This window comes from Wasmannia auropunctata, unplaced genomic scaffold, assembly GCF_000956235.1.
Source record: "Wasmannia auropunctata unplaced genomic scaffold, wasmannia.A_1.0 LD266080.1, whole genome shotgun sequence".
NCBI classification, from domain to species: domain Eukaryota; kingdom Metazoa; phylum Arthropoda; class Insecta; order Hymenoptera; family Formicidae; genus Wasmannia; species Wasmannia auropunctata.
The window spans coordinates 1-851 of NW_012096810.1; the positions used below are offsets into that span (position 1 = coordinate 1).

The 851-nt window shown below is 59.2% G+C and overlaps 1 protein-coding gene across 1 annotated transcript; it reads right to left on the reverse strand.

Annotated features, from left to right (window-relative positions):
• Positions 1-302: 302 nt before the first annotated feature.
• Positions 303-839, reverse strand: LOC105462308 (the record flags this gene model as incomplete). Its single annotated transcript, XM_011708831.1, has 1 exon — positions 303-839. A coding segment is annotated over one exon (537 nt), but the record flags the coding sequence as incomplete, so codon positions are not given.
• Positions 840-851: the final 12 nt, after the last annotated feature.

The window sequence follows — 851 nt, forward strand, 5'->3', positions numbered from 1 at the left end:
CAGTGGCGACTTAAATAATTGGTTAAATTTGACCCTATGGATTTAACAGTGTGGGAGAAAGCGCGCCGAGTGCTCCGCGGAGATGATTATCGCGTTACGAAAGTGCTAAATGTGGAATTCGTTTGCGAGGGCAAAACGTGAGCGTAAAGTCAACATGTAATATATATGGCACATCATCAAAGGACATTTATTTCCAAATTTACTCCCATCAGCTGTTGCGCCCCGAATCCCCGGTCGATCGAGGGAGGATGACCCGATCGAGCGGAGGGAAGCATCCGGCCGCGTACTCGCGGTTGTTGTACTCACGGCAACAGGCGACTCAGCAGCCACGGTCGACTCGCTCGTCGACAGCGGCCGTCGCCGGTCGGAACGTATCCAGATCTGCAGCGCTTTTGCGAGCGCAGGGCGTGCACGGGTTTCACCGTGGTCGAGGAAGCTGACCCGGCTCCGTCCTCCTCTTCGCCCGGCTGACTCTTGTCGTCGTCGTCGTTATCCGCATTCGGCGTCGTATCGCTCGCGGTGCCGTTCGACGGATCAGCGCTCGGGATGCCCTCGCCCTGGGACAGCGTCGTATCGCTCGCGGTGCCGTTCGACGGATCAGCGCTCGGGATGCCCTCGCCCTGGGACAGCGTCGTATCGCCCGTCGCCGCGGCCGGGCTTGTGTTAGCGACAGACGCCGGGACGGACGAATTTTGCGACGGCAGCTGCTCGGGTACCTGCGTGATATCGTTCTTCTCCGTGCTCGTCGTCGCGGGACTCGTCGTGGTGGGCTTGTTGCCCGGCTTGACGGTAAAGTCTGCGTAATCGTAGAAGTAATCGTAGTCCTGCGAAGGCGAACACGACGTCGACGG